The sequence below is a fragment of the Semicossyphus pulcher genome, unplaced genomic scaffold (assembly GCF_022749685.1).
Source record: "Semicossyphus pulcher isolate SPU_LCO1_2020_fin unplaced genomic scaffold, fSemPul1.0.p SCAF_19, whole genome shotgun sequence".
NCBI lineage: Eukaryota > Metazoa > Chordata > Actinopteri > Labriformes > Labridae > Semicossyphus > Semicossyphus pulcher.
Window position 1 is genome coordinate 4,570,893 of NW_027211692.1, and position 24,661 is coordinate 4,595,553.

The 24,661-nt window shown below is 42.2% G+C and overlaps 1 protein-coding gene across 1 annotated transcript in view; it reads right to left on the reverse strand.

Annotated features, from left to right (window-relative positions):
• ryr1b (ryanodine receptor 1b (skeletal)) overlaps positions 1-24,661 on the reverse strand; it is a 63,633-nt gene that overhangs the window by 33,459 nt on the left and 5,513 nt on the right. Inside the window, exons 2-42 of the mRNA XM_069668145.1 lie at positions 16,593-16,712; positions 16,397-16,498; positions 14,160-14,234; positions 14,001-14,079; positions 13,633-13,745; positions 13,425-13,524; positions 13,126-13,222; positions 12,953-13,027; positions 12,091-12,247; positions 11,790-11,954; positions 11,242-11,363; positions 10,802-10,988; positions 10,497-10,632; positions 10,308-10,403; positions 10,042-10,160; positions 9,679-9,812; positions 9,297-9,538; positions 9,014-9,206; positions 8,157-8,373; positions 7,964-8,068; positions 7,511-7,614; positions 7,340-7,423; positions 7,089-7,248; positions 6,818-6,965; positions 6,485-6,690; positions 6,144-6,318; positions 5,832-6,040; positions 5,398-5,744; positions 4,886-5,021; positions 4,535-4,695; positions 4,157-4,319; positions 3,956-4,042; positions 3,415-3,641; positions 2,804-3,248; positions 2,160-2,723; positions 1,850-2,050; positions 1,208-1,319; positions 945-1,088; positions 558-831; positions 314-431; positions 47-179 (exon numbers count right to left, since the gene is read on the reverse strand). Coding sequence (XP_069524246.1) covers positions 47-179; positions 314-431; positions 558-831; positions 945-1,088; positions 1,208-1,319; positions 1,850-2,050; positions 2,160-2,723; positions 2,804-3,248; positions 3,415-3,641; positions 3,956-4,042; positions 4,157-4,319; positions 4,535-4,695; positions 4,886-5,021; positions 5,398-5,744; positions 5,832-6,040; positions 6,144-6,318; positions 6,485-6,690; positions 6,818-6,965; positions 7,089-7,248; positions 7,340-7,423; positions 7,511-7,614; positions 7,964-8,068; positions 8,157-8,373; positions 9,014-9,206; positions 9,297-9,538; positions 9,679-9,812; positions 10,042-10,160; positions 10,308-10,403; positions 10,497-10,632; positions 10,802-10,988; positions 11,242-11,363; positions 11,790-11,954; positions 12,091-12,247; positions 12,953-13,027; positions 13,126-13,222; positions 13,425-13,524; positions 13,633-13,745; positions 14,001-14,079; positions 14,160-14,234; positions 16,397-16,498; positions 16,593-16,712 — 6,832 coding nt within the window. The remainder of the gene's footprint in view (positions 1-46; positions 180-313; positions 432-557; positions 832-944; positions 1,089-1,207; positions 1,320-1,849; positions 2,051-2,159; positions 2,724-2,803; positions 3,249-3,414; positions 3,642-3,955; positions 4,043-4,156; positions 4,320-4,534; positions 4,696-4,885; positions 5,022-5,397; positions 5,745-5,831; positions 6,041-6,143; positions 6,319-6,484; positions 6,691-6,817; positions 6,966-7,088; positions 7,249-7,339; positions 7,424-7,510; positions 7,615-7,963; positions 8,069-8,156; positions 8,374-9,013; positions 9,207-9,296; positions 9,539-9,678; positions 9,813-10,041; positions 10,161-10,307; positions 10,404-10,496; positions 10,633-10,801; positions 10,989-11,241; positions 11,364-11,789; positions 11,955-12,090; positions 12,248-12,952; positions 13,028-13,125; positions 13,223-13,424; positions 13,525-13,632; positions 13,746-14,000; positions 14,080-14,159; positions 14,235-16,396; positions 16,499-16,592; positions 16,713-24,661) is intronic.

Below are 24,661 nucleotides of genomic sequence, written 5' to 3' on the forward strand. Positions count from 1 at the left end.
TCCCCGAGAACAGAGCAGCAAACATTTGGAGGCAGCTGAGACTGACCCAAGCCGATGCCACTGTTCTGTAGCAGGTAGCTCAGATGGTCAAACATGGAGCGCTGATTCTGTCGGCTGATACGACAGAAGTAACACAGGAAACGACAGCAGTTGGTCACCATTTGGGGGAATCGAATCTCCTGGAGAGAAAAACAGAAGAGATCCATTCTGTCCTCTGCTTACAACAATGGTGCACTCAGGTGTCCAACAATTCCATACCCGTTGGACTGAGAAATACAGATATACCTAACAAATCACGGATCATCACAGTTACCTTCGAGTCTCCTCCGCCACCCAACACGTTGACCATCACCTCCATGACAGTCTCATGCATACCAAGAGCTCTCATCAGATTGGGGTGTTGGTAGAACACTTTGTTGTTCATTATGTTTCTGAAAACACAGAAAAAAACAGATTCATATGTTACCTGATAACGATCTGATATCACATATCACATTTCCCATCTTTATCTCAACTACAGATTCATATAAGGTTCACATCACGGCCCCCACACTGACCCAATGCTCTGGATCATGAGCCGCTCCTCTTCAGGGCCCATCTGAACAATCAGCAGCGAGCGTATCTGTCCCAAACACTCGAGTAGGTCCATGGTGTCCTGAACGGATACAGCATTGATGGCGTAGGCTTTGGGAAGCGCTCGGATCAGCTCGCCAAGGCCGTCATACTGCCTGTGGAGCAGGCTGAACATCAGACGCACTAGCTCCGGGTTTTGAATGAACGACTCCTGGGCCCAGTGGATCATGGTGTGAGAGATCAGTTCCTGAAGGGTGCCTGGGAGGAGTGGACACAGTGACGTACTGAATATGTTGCATGTTTATGTGTTAGGATTTAATTAAGCTGATTAAGGCATTTCGGGCCTGAAGACGGAAGTCAGTTCCTCTTACTGGGTTTTGGATCCTCCTCGACTTCTGGCTTCTCTTCCTCCTCCTTTTTGCGCAGGTTCTTCACCTTGTCGACCAGACTGATGAGTCTACCCCTCAGTGAGGTATCTACCTCTTCCTCCTCTGCCTCCTCCTCAATATGTATACCTATGAGTAAATGATAATTCGTCATTAAAAGCCTAACATTTTTGACAATAAGTCATTTACACAAGTGAAGCGAACAATAAACAGGATTATGATTATAGGATCTCTAATGAACTTCTCACCACAGTGAAGCAGGATGTCATTGTGGAACTCTCCCAGAGTGTCCCGCACCTCCTCCGGCACTGGACAGTCCTCATCTTCTGGTCCGTGCTTAAAGTTGGTCAGCAAAAGAACCTTGAAAAGAAACAGAAAAAAATCTCATCAGCATGTTTTGTCTGTTTTATTTCTTCTTGTTTTGTAAGCCACATTTTTATAGACGCCTGGTGTTTCTCTCTTGATCTTGTGTTCTCCATGTGACATGACACAGTGCCTTTAAAACAGATTTTCATTAGATAGAGAAAAAAAACAACAACAAATCAAAAACATTTTGTAATTCTAAATTCTGATGGCACTCCCATCACAACAGGGCTCTGATGTTGATGATGATGATGTTGATGACGTTGATGATAAAATTAAAAGTAAACAAATAAATAAAAAAATCCTGCTTCTATTCGCCCTCTGCATCGCCTCTTTGCACTTCCTGTTGCACCTGTGTCGAATCAGACTCTAAGCTCTTTTTTGAGCACTTACTCACGTTGTTCCCTCCTGTCTAGATCCTTGTTTATGCTGTATTTACTCTCAGATGTACGTTGCTTTGGACACAAGTGTCTGCTAAATGAAATTGTAACATTGTAAGATTGAAAGCTATAAAAAAAGATCAGTACCTGGTCCTGTGGTGGTGAACGGAACTCGCGGGTCCTTCGCGCAGTCTCAGCAGCAGACATGGTAAAGGCTCTCATTAACAGGTTGTAACGTACACGTTGGTTGCCCTGAATATCATGAACAAACTGGTCTGAATAGGCTACGATGGCTTCCACTCTGTGTCTCAGCTCGCAGTCGCAGAAGTACTGCAGGAGTGTGCACATCTGTAACAGGTAGATAAGATAGGAACAAGAGTTTAAGGTGAGGATATTTAAAGGATATGAATACAGATCGGTGAATTAATAGCAGAAAGTGTTTGAATATCAAAATAACCTGCAGCTTGACAGACTCTGGAAGCTTCATCTGGAGTAATCCCTCCTCCAGACCATCTTCCTCGTCTTTTGCTTCTGGCTCCACTGCCTCTGCCTCCTTCTCCTCCTCTGCCTTCTCTCCATCCACCTTTCCGCCTTTGGCCTCTCCCTCCTCCTTCTCTTCTTCTCCCTCCTCCTTAGGCTCAGCTTCTTCCTCCTTGTGCTCTGCTTTTTCTAATTCTTTAAGCTCCTCCTCTTCCTCGTCACCGACCCCTTCATCCTCAAGCTCTTCCTCATCTTTTTCCTCCTCCTCCTCCTCCGCTTCCCCACTCTCTCCTTCAGCAGCTCCACCCTCCTCTGCTGTTTCTTCCTCCTCCTCTTTTCCACTGAAAACATTGGGATCAATCATCTTAAGGATGTGTTTGGAGTCCTCGTCGTTGAAGATGCCCATAATGAGCAGTGTACTTATAAGCTTCAGGATTGGGACGAAGTGGAACTCCACACTGCCTCCTACTGGATCCCGCATAGCCTGGCTACCATCCAGCACAGCCTCTGTTAACATGCTAATCGCCCTGGTCTTCAGCTCCTGAGGGGGAATATTTAAAATCAGCAAAAGACGTATAAAATTTCTTACATTTTTACAATGCAACCTCTATTATCTCTCACCTGCAGGGGGAAAATGGGACTAATGGTGTACAGGTCAGGGTCCATGCCAACAAAGTTGATGGATGAGAAATGTAGCTTTGGCCGTAAGCAGGTGGTGAGGCCAACACCGGGGAGAGAATGGGCCTTCTTTGCATCAGGATAGAGGTGGATGCTCAGAGTCTCTTCAGTCATGGGGACAATAAACTCCCTGTTGGTACCCAGACGTGCCCGTTTGGCAGACTCCAGGTGAATACTGATGAGCAGGTCGTAGTAGCCACTGCGGAGAGGTCCAGGCAGGTAGGTATTCTCGGTGGCATAGAAGAGCTGGGATTCATCCACATGGCTGCACAGGGCGTGAGCCACTCGGTTATTGCCAAGTGCGCACACAGCACAGTAGAGCATCAGGGTGTGGTAGTGGAACTTCATCAGATCCTGACGTTCCGACAGCTCCAAGATGTCAATACATCTGAGAACGAAGGGGATAGGAATTAAAGATTGTTGTGATAAAATCTTAAATAAACTGCATTGAGAGGAACAGGAGATAGTGTATGTACTGCTGTACCTAACTAACTTGTAATGCACTGCACGTTAGTAATTGGTTCAGTTTGCATCCTGGGGCTACTGTCTCTGACCTGTTCTCCTCTGGGATGTGCAGAGCCATCATGATGAGAGGTTCAGTACACTCCACCATCCAGCCCAATCTCTCGCTCACTTTGCCCACCTCCGGGTTAAGGAAGTGATTGGGCATACGACTCCAGATTACTGGGGTCAGCATCTGGACATCCAGCCTGGGTGGGCACTGGGGGACAGGGTTCTTACGCTCGCTACGGAACATGGCTGCTGAGATGGGCATTATGTTCTGAGAGGGAGAAAGAGCAGAGGGTAGGAGGAATAGGCAATCATACAATACAATAAGATTTAAAAGAGGAGGAAGACATGAAAGTCAAGCACGGTTAAAAGTAAGAAAACTAATACCATTCAATTAGCTTCATCCCAACAGAAAAGCCTACCCCCTCCTGCTTAACCCATAAGGTATGCTGCCAATTCAAGTTAGAATCTTGTTATGATGTAATAATGGAGTATCAGCAGAAGAAGGAAAGAAGAATCTCTTAAGAAAGGAGCAGCTGGATAAGAACAGAGAAAGAATGTAATAGCTTAACTGTAGTTCCTGACCTTAAGTTTGCCCAGCTCCAGCTGTACCAGGTTCTGATTGGAGGGCTGAACGAAGACGGCAGGGAACAGCTTGGTGTTTGGCTCCACCTGAAAGAACACCTCTGGTTTTAGCGTAACATAACTCATATAGATTCATTTAAAATGAAATGCAAAAGACACATACAAATACACATGCAGCCTACACTGTGTAGTCTGCCTTACCTGGTAGAAGGTGTTGATCTCCTTTCCATTAGCTGTAAAGGTCATGAGACCTGTTGCCAGGTCGACCAAGCAGCCAACCACCATGTCCTCCTGGCTGAAGCGGGTCTGCTGAGTGCTGACCAGGTCCCCTCCCCACACCATGTAACAGTTACTGTGCTTCATACTGCAGACAGACAGCACAGTGACCACCGTTAATGCAAAGAGATACAGAGACAGGAACAAAACAAAGGGGAGAATAAATAAAATAGATTAACCCACTCAGAAGCCTGATTCTTACTAAGTTAATTATGTTTTCTCATTAAGTTGGAGACACTTGTGAGGATTCAATGTCCTCACAACAAAAGTCAGCAAACCTGGTTGTGTGTGAGCAAAACAAACCTGTCGTGTATGTTGCCTTTGTCGTCTCCCACAGTAACAGTGACACTGCGCACTTTGGTGAGGTCAAAGGTTGGATCAAACTGGTGGTAGTCAGGAGTGACCCAGCCAATCCACACGCCAGAAGGCTCCTGCCCAGCAAAGATCCTCACAGAATAGTAATACTGCAAATGGAAAAAGAAAATAAGGAGGAAAGATGACAACAGGACATCTGAGTGAAACATGTAAGAGGCATAATATCGGATAATCTAGAGATACAGTCAAACTTTATATACAGTAAACCCCCAATGAGCAGGGTCAACTTATTTTGACATGTGCTGTTAATCGAGCATTAGGAGAGGATGTTTAGCTCACAGTGGTGGTATTCTGGATGATCTCAGGGTCATCTCTGTCATCAGGGACCACATCTTCAACCAAGCGAGGCACCGTCGGAGGGGCAGGAGGAGGGGCAAGAGGTGTCATGGCAGCCTTCTTGGCCAATGAGAAGAATCTAAAGTGCACAGAAGACAACTTTGATATTGAGGTAAATTTCTAAGAAGCTATCTGCAATCACTTCATGTAATGTCAGTGAACTGCAATTCGCACTCAACTCTATGTTGTTGAGTGGAGTCGAGCTGTTGCAGCATAAAGCACTTGTGTGAAACTGTTTAATTGGATATAAAGTGTTGTGTTATTCCCTGCAGGTTGATAAATAATCAAACTGACAGCAAAACTCCACCGAGTTTTAATTAGTGAGGATGGTTTGCTCTTCTCTAACCTATGTTTTGTTTTACACTGAATAGACGAATGAATTCTTACATAATGATCTGCACCTTTAACACCCTCCAGGTTTGTTGTTCTCAAAAGGAACAACCTGCCACACTTACCCTTTTTTCTTTCCCTTTTCTGACATTGTGTCCTTCTCGTTTTCCAAAGAGAGCTCCTTAGCCACTGAGGGCTCCTTCTTATCCTCCTCCTGCTCCTTGCGGCTGGCAGACTTTTTCAAAACTTCAAACTCTGAGTCAGGCTCCACCACTACCACCTCCTCCTCAGGTATGGTGAGGGCACGGGTGAGAGGAGTGGTGCCTGCTGGGATCTTGAAGGTCTCGTGGAACTGCACGGGCATGCTGAGTCTGAGGAACAGCATATCTGTATTGGCGTTCTGCGAGCCAAATGTCTTGTGGGTGAGCTTCAGACAGGGGGCGCTGTCCACAGTCCCATCTACACGGGAAACCTGGAAGACAACATGTTCAAAGATAAATAAGTAATCTAGTTAAAGCTCTAACATCATTAAACTCTAAATGTGTCACAAAGTAATCACCTCAATATGATTGTGATCGGTGGGTGCAGGCACAAACTGGGGCAAACTTTTACTGAACCACATGGTGATGTCTCGCTTCATATTGATTGCAAAAGGTTCGAATCCTTCCTGCAGGCCACAGATGGCAAAGTAGCGCAGGCTGCTGACATTCTGACCAAGATTAATCCTTCCAACCTGAGACAGGCCCAGGGCACACACAGGGATAAAACCTAATGGGAAAAAAATATATTATATATATATAAAATATTTTACGATATTTAAAATTACTTTCCTTTCTGGCAACTAATGAGGAAAATGACCGTTCACTCTCACCTTCCCCAATTTCAATGTCTTTGAAAGCCATCTCTGAGCCCGAGTCACTGATCAACATCTCTCCGTTGAGTGTGAACATGATGTTCATCTCAGTCAGGTCAATCATACAGCCAACTACATCACCGGACAGCCACTGGCGACCGAAGGGCTCATTGCCAACATGCCATCTTTGAGCCTAAAAAGGGGTACATCAATAAATGATCTGTAAAATTTAATCCATACCTCTCTTGGGAAAGGAATTCACACACCTTCATACATGTACACCTTGATAAGCTTTTGGTTTGCTCATCCTAAACTGAAACACTGATTAAACTGAGGTGAACCTAAAGAAGCGGACTGACCTTGTTGCCGTTAAAGACGTAGGCCAGTTCATCTGCTCCCAGTTCATTGTCGGAGCGGACACTAGGACGTGCCCAGCCCACTCTCATCTCCCCAGTGGTTACTGCCTCAAACTCAAAGTACCACTTCCCTTGGGTGACGCCGTACGATCTCTCTGCCCTGAAGATTCGTACCTTGTCCCCGCGGGTGTTCTCAAGGCCATGGCCAGCTGCAGGGAAAGAGGGAAAAGTTTACAGTAGGATGGACAGATTGGAGGTATTTTAGGTGGGAGTAAAAAAATTGTAAGATAGTCTGCATTATGTCTACACATGGTATCATGAGTTAAGCTGACTCACAGCTCTCCTGATCTGGGGGCTCAATGTTGTAGCCATAGCCAATGAGGGTGCGGACAGCGTTGTTAACACTGTCTCGGTTCGTTTTCTTAGTTCTCTCGTCTAGCAGGTTGTATGGTACCAGACGAGGGTTTCGCTTATTTAAGATGTCCTAGGAAGCATAAAAGAATAAATAATTATGTAAAAAATGGTTTGACTTTTTTACAAAAAAAAAATCATTAAAACAATAAATAAAGGATTAAGTAAGGATTGGAAAAGGATTCAAAAAGTTTACCTGCACAATACTGTAGGTCCATCCTTGCCGTACACGGTCCCTTGCCCAAACATTATGCCCATTTTCTGCCAGTTTCTCTACAAGCTGGTTCTGGTTTGGTGTCAGCTTGACATGGTTGAGGTCAAGGGGCGCAGGCTTGTACCCATTGGTCATCACATAGCTAGAGGAACGAGAGGTTAAAATTTAGATATACATATAACATTATGTACAAAAGTTAGTTTATGTAGCCAGAAATATCTTTGTTGCCGTACGTCTTGGGTAGCTTGATCTTCTTGAGATTCTCCTCTGCTTTCTCATCACCCATGCCAACATGGCAACCCAGGGCCAGGAGAGTCCTGTCGGATAACAAGAACACACGCATCAGCAACTCCCTCTGTGATTGTTAAATATCATCTAAACTGAAACCTCTTATAAAAACTCACTTCAGAGTCTCGCCAGACATCTGCAGGTTGTAGTTCCTCTCCGGTTCAGGGAGACTCTGGAAGTCCACCAGACAAGGATGGAGTTTCTTGTTGTCGTCCCTGAACTGTGAAGGAAGATGATGGTAGGTTACTCACTCGCCCAGAAAATAAACTGTTTTACTTTGCCTCAACGGACCCTATTCTTTGAAATAGTTTGGTGTGTAAAGCCTCCAATAAATCTCTGCAATTTTCAATATCTGAAATGGGTTTCATTCTTCTTATACTGTTCTTAAGATTTTTTTTAATTATGGAAATTACACAATCATCTTCACATATATCAAACAACAAACTTCCTCTGTTTTTTTTACTTTCGAAATATTACTGTCACATTAATCAAGAACTCCAAATCATCCATTTCTGAGGTTGTCAAATCAATAGTCCCATACTGCAGTGCTGTGCAGACTTCATACTCACAGACCCATAGGTCCAACCCTGCTCAATACGGGTGACAGCCCAGAGCTCGTGAATATTCTCTGCCAGCTTCTCTCGGATACGCTCCAAGTGGGGTGGCAACACAATCTGTGCAGCAAAAGAAAATCAGCAAAACACAAAGAAACTAATATACCTTTAAGAACATCAAAGTCTGATTTTAGGTTCTGGTTTTTACCTGAACAGTGTCAACAGGGCAGGGGGTAAACGAGGTGTGGGTGAGGGACAGGGTAGGACCCAGCAGGTTGCGAACCCCATGGAAGTCATGCTTGTATTCCTTGATGGGCTCAATACGCATCCTCTCTCTAGGCAGCACAGCCTCATAGCATGGAGCGTAGCCAGGCGGAGGCATGAACTTGAAGTCTCCATGACGACCACCAAGAAGGAACCGAGCCCTGAGGTGACAGAAACAGAGTCAGACCTTGTTGAGTGATTTTTACACACTACTGAAGTCCTTAATGGGAGCAGTCCCTTGTTCTTTATAAGACTCATAGCAAAGAAAACATTGATTTCATTTCTGTGCCAGTTCCAGAGCCCGTGTTTCCCTCCCTGCCCTTGTCAGTCAATTCCCTATTCCCTGCATTTCTGCACTGTGAGGGACGATTGCATGCAGCAGCTATAAAATCTCTTCTAGGGGTCAAGACACTGTAGATTTAGATTATTTCTTATTACTTTAGAAATAATAAAATGGTTTAAATACATTAGCAAAATTCAAATTGAAAGAACTGAAAGTTATATTTAACGCAAGACTGCTTGAAGTTGTTTGAAATGTTTTCATTATTTTTTACTTCACCACTCTGCGTGTGTATTCCTACATTAGCAGAGTGCAAATTGGATTTTAATCACATAATTTTAAAAGCAGAAACCTCCTCAGGAAATGTTGAATCAGCCTCTGCACCTGCATAATTGCATTCCATTAATATTTGTTACACTAATCTGCTGGCAAATGGGTTAAACGAAGAATTTAAAATGCAAATCAATAAAACTAATTAACGGAAAAGAACAAAACACCTTTTCTTTTAATTGTATTCTTACTTGACTCCAGCAGAGAAGCTGATGACAGGGAAGAAGAGGCCATCCACATTGAAGTTTTCAAACATGCCCTGAACTGGGTGGCCGTTTATACGGAAGGAGATACTGGGCACGCTCAGATCCAGACAGCAGCTGACAACATCGTCTGCAGCAAGACTGTGTGCGTCAGGCGAGGCCACTTGGCGGGGTACAGTTCCTGAATGGCAGAGTAGAGAGCGAGGTTGTCATACAACAAGATATACATAATCACTGAAAATAGTTAATAAGTCAACCATCATCATCTAACCTGACCACAGATGCAGTCCATCATAGCCATAAGAGTAGAGGTCATCTCCCACACCATTGCCTCCCCAGCCTTCTCCTCCTCCAGGGTACGGGCTGTAGCCCTCGGTCATAGCCCAGCCCACACGCAGGTGGGTAGCCTGTGCTGTCACAAAGGGTTCCACATAGTCGACCATCATCTCGTAGTACCACTTCTTATACTGCGTGGACCCCTCACATGTACCCAGGAAGACGTTGGGTCTTACACTGAAGAGTGAAGAAAATAATGGATATTAACTTTTGCAGACAACACACTTTTAAATATGGATTTTACAAGTGACAGTGTTAAAAAAACACTCTGATAACAAGCATTGTTTTTATGTAGTAAACCATTAGAAAGAAGTTACCTGGTGACATAGTTTACAATGCTGGTTTGAAGCAACAGGTCACGACCCGGGAGCAGGTTTTCAGTGATGAGGTTCTGGTTGGACCTCACAGCGACACCATTACACACACAAAGAGAGCGCAAGACATCCAGGACCTAAAGGCGGACATGACAAACACCTCTATGTTTCAAAGTGGCAGAGCAGACAATACAAAACAAATGGGTGCTTTTATGAGCCAAATACAATTTCAGGATGCTATAATGTTCCAAATCACTGCCTGCAAATATGTTTGGTAAAGTTGGTCAACCTGACCTTGATGGAATTCATTCACAGCTGCCATACTTTACTTTCCCACCATGTTTCTGGTATTTAATAAAGACAAACCTTGTGGTTCCTTCCATGCTTGTCCAGGAGAGAGATGATGGATTTAATGTGGTTCTCCTGAATGATGTTCAGAACCTCAGGGCTTTCAATGAGCACACAGTACAGCACCTCAAGAATACCTAAGTTGAGAAGCAGGAGGAAAATGATCAATTCTTTCCATTTTTAAAATAAAAACTGCAACCAGTAGAGAAAATAATGTCCCCAAAAAGCCTGTAAATTAAGATAAATGTAAGGGATGTATCAGTCAATCAGTGAGGCACTGATACCTGAAGAGGCCTCCAGTCGGTCCAGCTTGCTGACCAGCCAGTCCAGGTTGTCACAGAACAACGCACAGTTAGAGCGGTTACCCCTAATGAGAGAAGCTGTTTGGTGGATACAGAGAGAGAATAAAATGTTACCTTCTGTACAGACAGAATTTCATTTGTACTTTTCAAAGTGTATAGTGATTATTTTACCCAGCAGCTCATAAAGAAGGTTGACAATCTCCTTCCACGACTCCGCAGCCTCTTCCCCGGCAAATTCAGAAAAGTGCGCAGCAGTGTTGTAGATGTTCAGGCGGTCGATGCACTCCAGCACGATGGTGATCATTCCCTGGAAAAAAAGACAGAAACACGTGGAGGGAGCAGAGAGTTTTTATACACAATATTACTATGAGTTTTGTTAATGCAAAATAACTTTTTAGTTATAGGTGCACAGTTAAAGTCCATAGATACGAAAAGTCTGAGGGTGAGTGAGGTTGTGTAGGTAGAATAAAGATTACCTCCTCCTGGAAGAGGTTCTGCCTGTTGCGGAGGGAGCGAAGTTTGGTCTGCTTCTCCTCGTGCTCCAGTTCCTCCTCGGGTGGACGAAAGTAGAAGATGAGATCCTGAAGAGAGAGAATGACCCCCTCCAGAGGAAGCGACACAGTCCCTGGAGACTTGTTCTTCCCGCTCAGAGAGTCCAAACCCCTGCAGGATCACAAGTGTAAAACATTTTCTATCCCTCTTCAGAGTTTGCATGTTTTAGATGAAAGTATAGTCACATTACGATAAAAAAGTAACATAGACTAAATAGTGCATATAGAATATGTCAAGAAACATCAAGCTAATGCCAGTAATATATTTATTTGAAAAAATAAGAAAAAAAGACATTTTTTGATGCATCACTGCATCATGTCATAGAGATACTTGTCCCTCCACTTTTCCAAATGAATAAACTCACTTGATGAACTGCCTGAAGAGGCCCATAGTGCTGTAAATCATTCGAGCAGCCTGAGACTCTTCAGTTTGGGAGCGGGACACAGTTAGAGCATCATCCATATGACCCTCTTGGTGCAGAATGACCTGAAAGCATGGACAGCAAAATATTTGTTATAGATGACATCCCCTATTTTCTCTGTAATCCTCCTACAAGGTCTGTGTCCAGTGGGTGTTTCATGAAACAGCTATACAAGTATGATTATCTTGTCCATGAAATACTGGGACAACAAGGCTAACGAAAAGCAGAGCCCAACTCTTGCCTATTTCACTTTTAATATTAAACATAGTTTTATCATTATTTATGACTTTTCCAAATTATTAGACCACAGAAATCCTTAGACAAGCATCCCAAAGACAAATAACATTCTAAAAAAAATCACATGGTTTGCATTGAGAGCAATATTTTTGACTTTTGTCATTTTTATTGCTGCTGGAATAAAAATATGTCATCATTCTGAACTTAGACTTTAGATGCTATATTAGGACGTTTTTTCTCCTATCATTCCCTACCTTTCTCTTCATCATTCCCAAACGAGCAGCTTTGGCATCCAGGGCAGCATATGTGAGCCACAGACCTGTGGACACATGCTGGACGAAGCACATGGACTCGCCATACTTTATCTCTGGAATACCCATTCCTTCAACATCGCGCTTCTGAGCCACATCCACCTTCTCCTGCTCGGGGGAACCAGAATGGAAAGCAGAGGTGGGAGAAATCATAAAGTGGTCAGTGAGAGAATAAAACATAAAATTTCAACACAGACACAACCAAAGGCAAGAATTCAGAGAAACTCCAGATGTGGGTTCTGACCTTTGAAATACGGAAGCAGAAAGCAGAGAGTTTGGTGTTGGCCCGCTCTGGGTCGACTACCAACAGACCCTTCTCCTCATCCAGACACAGGTACCGGCCTGTGGTGATGTGGCGAATACGGAAAGACTGCCCCCACTTCATGTGGCTACCGCTCCAGCTGCAGGTAGAAAGCATAAAGAAAACATATATTGAAAAGCCAATCTAGTTATTTAAAGACATAATCGAAGTTTTCAGTTTCGTTTTCCTTGGTGGCACCTTATGGCGATAAAAAGGAATTGCGGGCGTATACGTCCCACATAACCAGATGTCTATGGTTGGCTCCGGCTGTAACGGTTGTAACTCTTGATTTTCCTTGCTGACGTCTGCTTTCCTTTTTAGACTGTTTGTCTTCCTACCTTGAAGTTGCATCTGTAGTCATCGATCTTTTCTGTGTTTGTTCAGCCATAGTAGATAAGACAGACACCCAGTCCGTAATAATACTATATACTGCAAATGCTTTCATCCGTGGGCCATAAGCTCAGTCACCATTGTGTTACCTCATTCGGCGATAGATAGAGACTTAACAGACATTTATTTAAATGAAAATCTGGAGATTATTACTTTAATGACTACATATGATAACATAATTATTATTATACATAATAAAGTATATATAACATATCATAAGGTGCCAATCAAATTAAGGTAATAAATACAAAAACACATTTCTGGTGAAGTAAGTTGCGATGACTGGTATACAAACAAAAATATTTAGGAAGGGAAATAAAAAAATCAACACCTTAAATGTATTAATCACATAATCTGTCATAAAGCATATTCATAACAACATCTAAATTCATCATCTAAATGAGTTGATAATGACCTGATTCTGAGAGGCTCCAACCTCCACAGGGATCGAGCCTGACTGCACACAGCGCCGCCTTCATAGTGAGCCATCCTGTATCAGAGTCAGGGGAGAGACACATACTGTTATATGATATCAAATTAAGAGGACAATTTGCTGCCCAGGACCACCATGCTTCATCTTCCTCTTACCTGCGTTTTTCCTCTCCTTCCTCTGGTGTAGCAATGGCCAGACACTCGTCCATGTGGCCGTGGAAGAGCCTGAGAACGTGACCCCCTGTCAGAAAGCCTGAGAGGAGGGAAACAGACATATGTATAACTCTGTGAGTGAATCTTTCTGTGTTTTAATTGAACTACATGATATCTGGTAGAGCCTAAAATCAATTGAAATCAGATATTTTAAAACACCGCTCAATGTGTATATTTGAATGGTCTCCAGGCCTGCACAGCATCGGAGGCTGTAGAGCAAAATGTATAAATAAGGTTTGTACCTTCAGCTAGCTCGCATCCTGACATAATTGGGTTCATGTTCCACAGAGTCTGCATGAAGGAGGCATCCACCATCAGATCTCCACTGGCGTAGGACAGGTGCTGAGGACAGAGGACAAGAAGAGGGGGGATGAAGATGGAGTTTAGCACAGCATACATGTCTACATTCTTCATTGTGTTACAAGAGAGTGGGGCAACAAGGAGTCTTACCAGGTATCTCTCAGACGACACACTGACAAGGATAAGGTCATCACCCACCCTGACCTTTTCACCTTCTGACCTTTGTTTGGAGGCTGGATGGATGGTCCACCAACATGCCTCACCTGCAACAAACAAGAACTATCTAAATTTCCCCTCAGAAATTCACTCAACCATGAGCAGACCTTACTTGATCATAACAATGTTTATTTATCAAAGCTAAATTATAAAGTGAAAGAAATCTACTTCAATAGAAGATTTGTACTGCTGACTCCTTTGAGTAAACAACTCAAAAGGGTCAGGTCTATAGAATTATGTATTAGATGAACAAAAAACAATCAAACAACTGATACTGAAAAACATTCATAGTTTGATCTGACCAGTGGAATCTTCTTGTAAGCCCACATCAAAGGCCAGCTTGTCCGTGAGTGACCGGGACGTAGTCAAACAGCTCAGGTACTGCGGAGAAAGTTTACGTTCAGGACACGAACACGAATCTGACTACAAACTGGAATTAAACCATTTGGATGCAGTCTTACCATGCCAGAGTGGCTGTGTCTCAGAAGGATGGCATGACCGTACAGTAAGGTACGATGGCCTCCACCTTGGGACGACTGCAGGGGGGAGAAGATAGAGAAATATTTATAAGACCACACAGACTACACAGGACATTTATACCTTGATCAGACAGGAAGGAAAACTATGATATATTTTAGAAGGGGCAGAGGTCAGAAGAACACATCATTAATAGTCCCAACTGCAATTTATTCAGGGATGAAAATACCGCACACGCAAAATAAAATGGGACGGGGAAGACAAATGGGCTAAGTGACTGTAAACAATCGTGACAGTTTACATGTTGAGTGTGGTTGCAGGTTTATCACTGCACTCTAAGGGAAAAAACATCCCTGAAAAGAAAACTTTGGTGAGTCATTTGTAAACAAAAATGATCAAGCACGAACAGCTCCACAACAATGAACACTTTTCCAGTGTTTGTTTTCCCAAAACAAAACACTGTACAAAAACATTTTGAGGTCCATTTTATACAAGTTCAAGAAAACGTAAAAACAACACAAACGAGACAAAAAAAATATTGCCTAAACTAGAAAATACAACAGGCTATAAATCATTGTTCTCAGAGGAGGTATCACAATGATGTGACTGATGAGGTTTTACATAATGCAAAACAAAGTGAAAGCTTTGAATCAAGTCACCACAGATTACAATCTCACACATTTAATAAATACATCCTACCTTTTCTCAACATCCAGCAAGGATGCAACAAGAAAACACAATTACTGCAACAGTTACAGATAAATAAGCCGAAAAAACCATTTAGTCTGGCCAACAGTAAGGTAATACCAAGCCTTCCTGTCGGGTTATGCACCCATAATCCCCTGGGAAAAATCAGGGGCAGGTTAGCGCTACACCGTTAGCCCTGGTCCACATTAGCAACAGGTTGGTTACGGCAGGTGGTTTTGTTGGCGTGTGATTTCCAAAGTGTGTGTGCGTGTTTGTGTAAAGTGGGGGATAGGCCTGTCCAGAGCCCTCGGGGTGTCTGGTTTCCCCCTCTACCCCATTAGAGATGGGGACCCTCCACTGTGCTGCATGCCATGCTATTCTCATCGACTTGCTCATCCTTAGCAAAGGTCTGGCCCATCCACATCTTCCAACTCCTGTTGTTGCCAGGAATTGACAAAGCTGGCTAGAATAATGCAACTAAATAAATGCATACAAATGCTGCAGACAGAGAGCTGTGTCAGTCTCTACGGTCGTAATCTGACATTTTGATATCCATGTCTTTGAAGTAAGCCAATTTAGACGAGGCTTGTAAAACTACAGTTGGTTTTTGTAGCAGTATTAAACACAACATTTGCACAAAGGGGAACAGAAATTTGCTAAACAACACCAAAGACAAACAAACAACATTGTGCTGGAACAAAATTAATAAAATCAAGCATGGTGAGGTAATACCAATGACAAGGGCATGAGGACAAATGTGCGAGTGATATTTTGCATGAAATGGGAAACAAATAATATATAGTGACTCCTTGCTAAGACTGTTTTCTGTTGAAGTGTAGAAAGTTGAGTGGTAGCAAATGCACATGTTCTTGTAAGAAAAAAAAAGTACACAAGTGCAGAAAATATTGTTCATTAAACATCGACACTTCATCAGTTACTGTGCCTAAGAATTACTGACAGGTGTACAGAGCGGTAATCCCTTTCAAACTGATATGAAGAGAGATGTGTGAATGATACAGCACTATTTCTATCAAAAGGACATCCAGTGGGCAACAGGACAGGAAAGAGGACAGTTGCCAGGTTTGTTGGGACACACGTTACAGGGGGAAAGACATGTTAACAGACATACCCATTTGTCCAAATCGACTGCCTGCTTGGCAAAGAGTAAGAAGGGAAGGGCAGGGGAGGGAATGTCAGATAACAAGTAAAAAAAACATAACACATAAAAAAGCAAAGAATAAGTCAATTTTTGTTCCCCAAATAGACCAAGGAGTCATGATGTACTGTATGCTTTACAATGAACTTCAAAGCCAAACAGCATTTATTCCCTTTTTTAAAAGACCTAATCTGTGCTGTCCTGCTACAAGAAAGAAAAACCCAAAACTAAAATAGGTTACACAAATGATAAAAACCTCTAAATCCTCTAAAGCACCTACCCAATCTCTCACAACTCTGCAAAAAAATGTAGGTCTCAATCGGATTTCAGAGTGTTCAATTTATTATTCATTTCTTTATTTCTGTTTTCAAGTCCTACCTCGGTCATCTCCACCGTGTTGGCCAACATCTCCTGCAGAGCGCGGACCGACAGGGACTGCTCCAAAATGAAGTTGCATATGGCCAAGTCCGGGGGCACATTCTGCAAACATATAAAGAGCACAGAGGAAGAAGTTAAAAACACACATCACAAGACAATCAGAAGGGAAGATGGGTACTAGCATTCAGTATCTTACCTGAGCATTGGATGTGGTTTCTAGGAAGCAGAGACGGTTCCCGAAGCCCTCGCAGGACAGACATAGCTTAATCTGCTCCTTCAGGACGGTGGCAGTGCACTGCAGGACGATCTGGTCATCCTGCAGCAAAAACACACTGAGGTTAACACTTATTCACTTAGTCCTTTCACTGAGACACATTATTTCATGCTCCCACAAATGTAGGATTTTTAGGCTGGTGGGGCCTGCTTTGTCTCGTTTTTTCATATTAGTAAATATTGTTTTCTGTTTTTGTAACAGTTTTTGGTTAAATGTAGCTTGACAGAATATTTGGTTGACTTTTGTGCACAATACTGACCTTTTCTTGACTACAGTGTCATGCTTTGTAAGGGACAGAGACATTTTATATAGGCCCTGGCCTGTGTCTAGATGCAACTACTACCATCATATTTATTTAAGTGTTATGTATACTTGAATTAAAAAAACAATACTACATATTTGACTTAACCCAGTAGCATTGCACAAACCTTAGTTCATTAATTATCATCAGTAAAGTCATTTTAAAATAATGATCAATCAATCAATCAATTTGCACATTATTAACTACACTACCTGCCATACAACAATAAAATAACGTTGAAAATAAGGTTCATTAAAACCCCATGGTTGCCTGCAAATTAAAAATAAAACAATTCATTCAAAATAATTGAAAGATTGTCAAAGTGGAAAGAAGTGAAACAATTTGTAAAAGGCAAAAACTGCCAAAAACACTGATTTGGTCCATTAAATTGAGGATATGCAAAAAGCTCCTATTAATAAGGGCCAGCACAATACGTACACACAAGGTCCACAAACAGAATGCTAACAGACAGTAATTTGTTACTCCTCGTCCACGCCTGGACCCTGCAGAGACTGGTGTAAATACAGCGATAAACACCCCCTCCCCTGTGAAACCCACACCTGACACTCAGCATTCTCAGCTGCTCCCTCTACTCAGTCATTATGCAAGTGGATCCATCACTTAACCTGACTAATATTCCTCTTGACAGTTCTGGACTTTTCCCCAACTTTTTTCCTTCTCTTGCTAACAACTAATGAATCATTCTGTCTTCTCGTTCTTGACCTGCCTGCTGTCCTGCCCTGGTGATTCAGCACCACATATGTGTCATGACTTAGTGTTTAGGAGAACCGGCAGGCACTTCAAAGCGAGGCTGAGCAGCAGAGTTTGCAGGTCCATGTTTATGGCACAAGGCAGGAAAATGGAAAGTGATGCCGATCAGTGACCTCATAACATCTACTCCTCTCTTATACCCAGAGGCCTATAATGTTTCTCTGGCTGTAGAGTGTCCCCTCTTCCTTTAGTCGGGCTATCATCTATCTTTCCTCAGCCTTGAAATGTCTCCTCTGTCTTGTCCTTGTGTTTACTGCTTTGCACTCGGAAAAGTGGAGCAATGTGCCCTCTCTACTTCACTGCAGAAATGAGTAACACCACTCGATATGCAACCCAAGTGTTACTAAACCTGTATATTGACCTGTATATGGTTCAAAAGAAGGTTCAATAATGTTAAAACAAACTGGTGGAATATCTTTCCAACGTCTCTTGTGCAACAACAAGACCTAATACTCACACAACTTCAAAGCTGAGTTTGAGACCAGTTACAGACATCGAAATGTGTTTATCAGGACTGAATATAGGTTAAAACTTGTGTAAGGACATGGAAAAGGATAAGCTGAACATGGCTAATTAAGAACAGTAAACTGTTTTGACGAAAGTACAAACAGACTGAGATCGCAGTCCCCGTTAAGGAGATGGGGCTGAGCCTGTGGATGTCTAAAAGCAGACTCGAGTGACGAGTGACTCATTGCTCCCAGACAAGATGTGTGATCGGATGACAACTGTACGATATATGCCCCAACGTTATACAGCAGACGCACCAAGTGACTTCCATCTATATCTACAGCCACAGTCTCAGATAGCAGATTTACTCTGCTGCGGTCACTTTACCTCTGTAGGCAAGTTCAAAAAGGAGAGGGTGAGGGTTCAAGCACTAGATGGGCACAGAGCCTTGGCCTTAAACTTGCAGAGAATCTTTTATCTCATTGTCTTTATCTTTTTCTAAACTTAAATATGTTTTAAACTTAAAAAAATAAAAATTAATATATGATATATGAAAGCTAAAGTGGGAATGTTTGTGGGAAGCCATAAATATAAAAAAGGGTATTTCATGAGTCTGTGGATATCAATCACAAACTATTACCAAAGTAAGAAAAACGTCAATCAACATTTCGTTCTTCAAATCCACAAAATTGATTCTGAACCTTGAGAAATTGTTTGGTTACCTGCCAAACTGAGTGGAAGATCAGACAAACACATTAGCTCCAGCCAGCACTTTTCTGGTACATGGCTGGGCCTGTTATTCCACCCTAAGTGTTAAGACACTCAGACTTATAATAGGACTCCGTCAAGCGCATCAGCAACTACAGAGCAGTGTCCTTCCAAAAGTCACACTGTGTGTACCACATCCAATCTCATCACGTGAAAAGCTGACTTAGAGACCACACAAACCCCAGGGCTTAACTCATGCTCATATTAATAGAGGCAGCTTTCAGGATTTGCAGGGTGCGCGCCTGATGCTTTATTGTAAACCAACCACAACCCTTGATTACTTGTTAATCGCACATGATCAAATCTATCGCTTCCAAGGCAAGTAGGCGGATTTGTGTGAAAGCCAGGATGTGCTGGTTGTCAGCCACCTGACCCACTGATCTTATACCCGGGCAGTGGGTGAAGACATGTACATCAAATGCATTTGATGCCACATCAGCATGGTGAGTGTAGAGTTACAGCCAAACCATGTATGGGCTTGGCGTCTGAAGCATCTCGGGTATGTGGATGTTCCGGGTCAGAGGGAGAAGCAGAGACAATTGGATATAAACTGACAGACAGTTACACAAACAAACACTACTGTGCGCAAATAGAGGTGTGTAATGCAGCAGAGATTTACAGCCAGAAGCACAGATAGCGCCTGAAAGCAGACACCTTTGTATATTCTCTAGGGTCATCTGACAGTTCACATGCAGACAGAGGGTAGCCAGGGTTCCCCAGACAAGCAGGCACACTGCCCGCCCTACACAGGAAGCAAACAGCAAACAGATGCAAAATAGTGAGAGATATCCGCTCCCACCGATCTTCTCATGCCCTGTTAAAGTGAAGGGTAGGACACGACCTAATTCTACAACTGCGGACATAGCTGATACAGTCCTTGCAGATCAGATCAGATGCATGAAGGGAAACTTCTGTTTATGTTTATCATCATATTCAGAGAGGTAGACAACAGAGTCTTTAACACTTGGTGTCCAAAAGAGAGAGATAAAGTCAGTTTATATGTGTGGAACATTTTTAAACTTTACCAACTAATACTGTGATGAGTAATGACCACAAGCATCCAGCTAAGTGCTAATACATTTTTAACTGTATTAAGGAGGTTTGCCTTCTCTGCCAAAAGGTAATCTGCTTGTTCAGGACACCTTGACGTTAAAATTTTAAATTGTGAAACCGTGGCTGGTAGCTTTATTTTCCATTTGTCAATGCAAGAGTCCAAATAGTCAATTCCTGGCTTGACTTTCAGCTGCATGTTGGTACAATAAACAGGATTCTTCGAATATATCACCTGTTTTTTTAGTGGTCTTTTATGCCTTGCAGGGAAAGAGGGAGAGAGAGGGGGGATGACATGTGGCAGGGGGCTGAGGTTGGGAGTGGAGCCCGGGGCTGCCACAGAAGACTTTAGCCTCTGTATGTGGGACATGCGATTTAACCATTGAGCCAAACCAGCGCTCCAATATATCAACAGTGTTCAGTAAACACATAAAACAATCTGTAACCATTTGCTATTAGGTTTTGTTTCTTTGACAAAAGGCTATTATATTTCATTTCTATTACATTCAAATATTTTTTCATCTTAAACTCATGTAGCATTATTTTTTTTTAAAATTGCATCATCAACTTAACCTAAAAATGATTTTTCACTGCAGAATCTACAGCCATTCAAGTTCAAATTATGTTTTTGTTTGCAGGTTAAATCATTATTTAAAGTTATGATCTCAAAGATTATCATGTAAATAAATGCCTGTTAAGTCATTATCTATCACCAAATGAGGTAACACAACGGTGATTGAGCCTATGGCCCACTGATGAAAGCCTTTGCATTTTCAGTGTTTACTGTAGTATTATTATGGACTGGGTGTCTGGTGACCCATTTGCAGAATAAATCACAAGCGGCGCCCAGTTAGTGACGTGTTTTCCATCACCCAGAGAGGGTAGGCGGAGCTAAGCGGCTGCTTTTCCGGTCTCTGCAAGTGTTGTGAGTAAACAGTAATCTACTATGGCTGATCAAACAAAGAAAAGATCGATGACTACGGATCCAAAATCCAACAAATTGGACGCTCAGATGAAGGCAAACAGTCTAAAAATGAAAGCGACCGTCAGCCAGGAAAATCAAGAGTTACAGCCGTTACAAAGGGAGCCAACCGTAGACGTCTGGTTAAAATGGGAAGTGTACTCCCGCAACTACTGTTTATCGCCCATAGGTGCCGCCAAAGAGAACAAAACTGAAATTTTTGAGATTGAATCTTTCATATTATTTATGATATGTAAATATTTGCATCTCAATATTATTTTATCATTCTAACTTTTCGCACCGTACTCTCGAATTCTGATTCGCCAAATTGCCTCATCCTTGCCACTGAAAGCCTGCCTAGTAATCAGATCTCTTGTATCGTATGAATAACATATCCATTCTTCTGGTCCCGACTTCTGCCTGATGCTCTGATCAAAGTGTGCTGATGCAGGATACCTCAGGACATTGATTATACTTCTGCAGACATAAGAAGAGTGAGGGACAGCACATTGCAGTATGTGGGTGGCGAGAGAAACAGTTCAATAAGGCAGAGTTGAGAGCGGTGATGGGGTTTCCCTTTGAACACTAGAAGAGGCCATACAGGTGCACTTTTGGAATCCTCCATCACAGACTGCGATCTGAAGGGCCTTATGATGCAATCACTCTGCTAAATTATCCTCTCGCTCATCTTTTCCCTGAATTTGCTACAAGGTCTCCAAGCATAACATTTCCTGAAAACCTTCCTCTTATTTCCTCTTTTGACTTTAATTTTAATTCCATCCCATCACCTGAGACTGCAGATTCAGGACTATGAATCTGTGCTGACTAAAGGTATGAAAACACATTATCTCTGACATATCAAGATATCACCTCTCAAATAGTCAGAGCATCTAATAAATGTGTCTACAAGCACAGATTTTGCATTGAAAAGCTCATCACACCTTTTCTTGCAGGTAAAATAAAAAGGGACCACAGGTTTGTTTCTGCTTTGGCATCGATAAAATAGACATGTTGAATTCCAGGTACTATTCAAATGCTTATCTTTTGAGTTACCCTCTAACTAATGAAAGCGTGTTTGAAATTGAGCAGCCTGATTTGATTTTGTCAGGCAGCTGCTTTTAAGCTGCAACATTAGAGATGAAGTCACTGCAGCCTGGCTGACAGTGGGACACCAAACAACAAAGCAACAATTATTTCATCTATAAATAGATTTAGGATTAAACAACAACAGCGTCTGATTGTGAAGGAGAACCATATACAATATGAGAACATGTTTCTTCTGCTGCGGTTATGCAGAATCATTGCAATCCTTTGAGGGTATCTGTGCTTGTTTGTCTCGACTCTGAGTTATATGTCTGAAGTGGTACGGACGACTGAGTTTTGCAGCTAAGTTATGAAGTCAAAAGTTATAGGCGGCCTGAGACAGAAAAGTTATAGTGCTGCATTGAATCATTGCCGATAAATCTTTGCACTGCACACAGAGGCTGGAGACCATTTAGATCCTTGTCTTTTCACATTCTGCTTTTGCTGCTATCTCTGTCGCTCTCTTTACCACGCTCTCTCTCTAACACAATTTCTTTCAATGTCGTCCTCTCACCCAAATATTTCCTTACTGAACTGTTGTTATTTCATTGCAGTCCTCTTTTCTCTCCCTTTTCCATTACCTCTACTACTCTTTTTCTGGGCCTTCCCCCTCCACTCCTCTTCTATTTAAAGTGGCTGCACCTGTCACTATCACATTCCCTCCTTCTGCTGACCAGCAGATACTTAGAGGTCTTACTTGAGGTACTTAGAAGTCTGACTTGGAGAAAGACTCTCTTGCCCACAGGGCAGGCAGTGAGCAGAGGAAACTAGCTGATAACTTGAACTTCCGATGAGTAAATGTAACCTCAACTAATGAGTCCCCGGAAACAGCCCATAACAAGTGTGTAACTTTAGAAGGAAATCAAGGGACCCATGTCATACTTATTCAATATTATCCTCAGGCATGCTGGGTTCTAAATGTCAGAACGACTGGGAATAGGTATAGGTTTAAAATCCTGACAATGACTGATCCATCCTCTATATCGATGACGTTGCAATTGTAGGTTCATTTAAAAATCATCCACTAGTGGCCTGAATGTGTTTCCATATTTTATGATTTCCACCCACAACTAAGTTGCCGGGTTCTCCAGGCTTCAACAGTGATTATTCATACATCAGGCTATAAGAGACACTTGTGTTGAATCTCATTGACACAGCACACAGTACTATTGACAGCCTACACACACTAGCTTCTTTCCCCTCCGGCTTAGTTAAAATGCTACAAACTACCAGACACCAAACATAAACAGCTTCTGCCCTTTGAAAGATAATAAATCTGGCAGACAGCAGCAATTCAAAAGAAAATACTGTTATAAATAAATGATTTTAGCTGGCCTGGATCCAAGATCCAATCGTCTAAAGTCCATTTGCCTTTAAGAGTAGGCAAAGTACTTTCTTGAGCAGCAGGGCTGTTAAAAACATGCATCATCCACAACTTGATTAAAGGACTGATTTCAGGAAAATAGAGAGTTTGTTTGTGCAAAACAAACAATATCCTGTTGTTAAGAAAGCATGGCCTTATGCCCTGAGAAAATTTCACTGCAGCTGAAATATGAGATATCCAGCTTTTTTCTCTTCAACAGATTTCAAGCTGCACGCTCAGCCTGAGAAATGAGGAGGTAAACATTGGGCATCTGGACTTGTTTAGCTACAAAAGACTGAATGCTGTTCCAGCTTCCAAAGGGCTTTAAAGGACCATGAAAGTGTGTTCTTATGTTTGAGACTATTTACTATAAATCACATGATCTTTACAACACCACCAGCCACTTTGTAAACCATGCTGCTGTGTTCAGAAAGCTGGTTTCCATTCATTTATGAATACATCATGAAAAATCATTATTAGAATTTTGAAACCTGCCTTACTGTCATCTATTATTATGGCATTACATCACGTTTGACAGAGTAACATAATGGTGAAGAGTAGAGCAGTGGTTCTCAAAGTGAAGTCCTAGGACCCCTAGGGGTCCGCGAACCATAGCCTTGGGGTCCCTGGAATCATTATGATAAATGTATAATAAATTATAAAATTGTGCTGTTTCATTAAAAACTGCTTATCTACAGATGAGGACCATTTGCACCTATGAAACAAGCATATTGTGTCCATGACTCCCACCCACGTTAGCTTTGGACCAATAGAAACCGACGTGATTGTGACACATCAAGTCAATCTGTCATAACTCACTCAGAAGATCAGTTACTTGAAAAGTACAAATGCTGTCAAGTTGAGTCCACAAGCAGTTTGAATGAAATGAGTCTCTGTTTTAAAGTATATAAGTGCCATTAACATGATTCAAATTGAAAATGTCTGTTTATCACTATGAAAAAGCTCTGAAGTATTAAGGTTGATAAGTTTACAATATAAATAGTTCCAATGGCATCTAAGAGTGCAAATGGTTGTAAGCATATGCTTAACAGGAGGGGGTCCTTGGAAAATGTTCTACTGTGTAAGGGGTCCCTGGCCCCAAAAACTTTGAGAACCCTGTGAGTAGAGCACACTTTTACTCGGACACAATAATGCATTAGTGACAATTAATGTTGTTCTGGTGTTCAGTGTGCTGGATTAGGCAACATCAGAAAATATTAATAGGTCGGCTAAAAGGTTAAATACAA